The sequence below is a fragment of the Sinocyclocheilus grahami genome, unplaced genomic scaffold, assembly GCF_001515645.1.
Source record: "Sinocyclocheilus grahami isolate Dianchi unplaced genomic scaffold, SAMN03320097.WGS_v1.1 scaffold1525.1, whole genome shotgun sequence".
In the NCBI taxonomy this organism is placed as follows: Eukaryota; Metazoa; Chordata; class Actinopteri; order Cypriniformes; family Cyprinidae; genus Sinocyclocheilus; species Sinocyclocheilus grahami.
The window spans coordinates 260,822-264,320 of record NW_015506704.1 but is presented as its reverse complement, the minus strand read 5'-3'; the positions used below and the strand labels follow the sequence as shown (position 1 = coordinate 264,320).

The 3,499-nt window shown below is 38.8% G+C and overlaps 1 protein-coding gene across 1 annotated transcript in view; it reads left to right on the top strand.

Annotated features, from left to right (window-relative positions):
- nop14 (NOP14 nucleolar protein homolog (yeast)) overlaps positions 1-3,499 on the top strand; it is a 22,007-nt gene that overhangs the window by 5,510 nt on the left and 12,998 nt on the right. Inside the window, exons 3-7 of the mRNA XM_016257237.1 lie at positions 1,904-2,045; positions 2,136-2,275; positions 2,910-3,044; positions 3,146-3,268; positions 3,355-3,486. Coding sequence (XP_016112723.1) covers positions 1,904-2,045; positions 2,136-2,275; positions 2,910-3,044; positions 3,146-3,268; positions 3,355-3,486 — 672 coding nt within the window. The remainder of the gene's footprint in view (positions 1-1,903; positions 2,046-2,135; positions 2,276-2,909; positions 3,045-3,145; positions 3,269-3,354; positions 3,487-3,499) is intronic.

The following is a 3,499-nucleotide window of genomic DNA, read 5'->3' as shown; positions in this document are numbered from 1 at the left end:
TAACTATATACCAACATTTGTAACAATAACGACAGCTGTAACGGTAACTGTCACTATATACCAACATTTGTAACAATAACGACAGCTGTAACGGTAACTGTCACTATATACCAACATTTGTAACAATAACGACAGCTGTAACGGTAACTGTCACTATATACCAACATTTGTAACAATAACGACAGCTGTAACGGTAACTGTCACTATATACCAACATTTGTAACAATAACGACAGCTGTAACGGTAACTGTCACTATATACCAACATTTGTAACAATAACGACAGCTGTAACGGTAACTGTCACTATATACCAACATTTGTAACAATAACGACAGCTGTAATGGTAACTGTCACTATATACCAACATTTGTAACAATAACGACAGCTGTAATGGTAACTGTCACTATATACCAACATTTGTAACAATAACGACAGCTGTAATGGTAACTGTCACTATATACCAACATTTGTAACAATAACGACAGCTGTAACGGTAACTGTCACTATATACACCAACATTTGTAACAGTAATGACAGCTGTAACAATAACTTCAACTGTGATAATAACTATAACATATGTAACGATAACTGTAACTATAACTATACTAGGGCTGTCAATTTTTTTTTTCAAATTTCGAATGTTCGTCGAATTTAGAATAAAAATCCACATTCAAAATCCAGAATTTTAGGTGTGCATCAGGCAGCTTTATCAGCGGCGCACAAGATGCGATGACGATGTAAGTGTCGTTGCATTATAATGTTTTTGTTTGTCTATCCAGTAGATGCAGCGCTGCTGCGTTGTTCATTACAAATATTGCGGGAAAAGATAACATCAATGCGGAGATGTTGTTGTTTACGATGTTGAAAACTGAGACCAAGCCGTTCACACAGAACACATATTTCACGCATTTTCTAGAGAGACATCTATCAGCGTTGCACTCGTATCTCTCACAAAAGAGCCGCATGTTTAGAAAGCCATGTAAAATTTATGTAAGTTCAACTTTAAAAAAACATATATCAAGACTTTATGGCGGGTTTTTCCCCATCCGATCCGATCCGACTGCAACTGTTTTTAAATGAAAAATGTACTCCGTGTGATTGGCTTTCCGCCCTTTGTATTAAACTATGCATACATACATGATGCTGTTTTGTTTGTAGTTGTTTAAGCAACTTAATTAATTATAATTGGTTTATAAACATTACTTTAAACATTATGCACTTTTTGTTCTTATGCTTTGAATAAACGTGCATTAGTAATATTTTGCTCGATGCGCCCTCTTGTGGCTTCAGGAGAGAAGCCAAAAGCTTTTTTTCACCCTAACTGAAATTATGCATTTTAAATTCGAATATAATTCATGCATACATACATGATGCTGTTTTGTTTGTAGTTGTTTAAGCAACTTAATTAATTATAATTGGTTTATAAACATTACTTTAAACATTATGCACTTTTTGTTCTTATGCTTTGAATAAACGTGCATTAGTAATATTTTGCTCGATGCGCCCTCTTGTGGCTTCAGGAGAGAAGCCAAAAGCTTTTTTTCACCCTAACTGAAATTATGCATTTTAAATTCGAATATAATTCAAATTTTGATAATATTTAAGTACAAAATTCAAATTTAGTTTTTCATTCATTTTGACAGCCCTAAACTATACCAACATTTGTAACAATAACGACAGCTGTGATGATAACGTTAACATCTGGAAAGATAACTACAGCTGTAACTATAACGACAGCTGTAACGTTAACTATATCTAACCATATCTGTAACAACAACAATAACATCTGTAACATATTACAATATCTGTAGCATGTACTGCAGAATTACTGATCATCACTGATGGGTGTGTGTCTCTGTGTGTGTCTCTGTGTGTGTCTCTGTGTGTGTGTGTGTGTGTGTAGCGCACTCAAGACAGGAAGGACATGTATAATCTGAATGAGGAAGAGGAGCTGACCCATTACGGCCAGTCTCTGGCGGAGATGGAGAAGATGACGGATGTGATCGACAGCGACAGTGACTCTGAAGAAAAGGGCCTGCTGTCAGGTGAGGCATTTAAACATGAATGATCATCAGTAATCAATAGTCATTCATTGTTACGGTCAGTAACTGATGTGATGATGCATGTGTCTGCAGCTGAACTGACCGCCACACATTTCGGCGGCGGTGGAGGTTTGCTGAGGAAGAAGAGCGCTGGAGATGAAGACGGAGAACACAAGCCCAAATCACGGCAGGAGCTGATCGAGGAGCTCATTATCAAGTCCAAACAGGAGAAGGTCAGAAAGTGTGTCCTCAAATAATAAAATGTTACTTTACCGTGATTAAACATCATCCTGTCTCATCCTTAAACATCATCACACCAAGAACAAGAACTGTATATCTATAAGGATAGCTGTATAATAACTATAACATCTGTAACAATAACTATAACAGTAACCATAACTATACCAACATCTGTAACAATAACGACAGCTGTAACAATAACTACAACTGTGATTATAACTATAACATCTGTAACAATAACTATAATGACAGCTGTAACGATAACTGATAAGTATAATGAGAGCTGTTACGTTAACTATAGCTAACAATAGCTGTAACAATAAATATAACATCTGTAACCATAACTATAATGACAACTGTAACAATAATTGTAACAATATTTGTAATGATAACAATAAACGATATTATCAATGTTTTGTCGTCTGCCACCGTTACTGCTCAAGCTCTCTAGTTGAGAATATTCTGATGAGTGTTTTTATCATTCATCAGCTGGAGAAATAAAAGGTCTAAAAGTGAGTCCAACAATATCGTTCCTCGTTGTTATTGTTATAGTAGTAGAGTTAGAGTGATTATTAAACTTTATGGTTGTGAGCGGTTCTTTAATGCTGACTCTCTTGATGTTCTCAGCGCGAGCGTCAGACGCAGAAGGAGGAGGCGCAGGAGCTCACGGAGAAACTGGATCAGGAGTGGAAATCCATCCAGAACCTTCTGGCCCACAAAACCCCCAAAGCAGAGAGGAAGGACGAGACGGACAAACCCAAGGTACTGAAGCACCTGCGTCCAAATACTGATGCTGCTTCTGAGCGTGTGCTGCTGTTCCTCACTCTGACACGTGTGTGTGTGTGTGTGTGTGTGTGTGTCAGCTGGACGAGTATGACATGACTGTGCGAGAGCTGGGCTTCGAGATGAAGGCTCAACCGTCAGAGAAGCTGAAGAGCGCGGAGGAGCTCGCTCGAGAGGAGAAACAGCGCCTGCAGACTCTGGAGGTACTGAGCTCCTGCTGCCGTACACCTGAGGATGAGGAGGAGGAGGAGGAGGAGGAGGACCTCACTGATGTGTGTTTGTGTTTCAGGCCAACAGACTGAAGAGGATGATGGGAGACGCTGAGGAAGAGGCTGTTCAGACCAACATGCACATCTCTGCTGACGATATGAATGATGGATTCATACTGGACGGAGACGACCGCAAAACACTCGCTTACAAGGTCAGACACACAC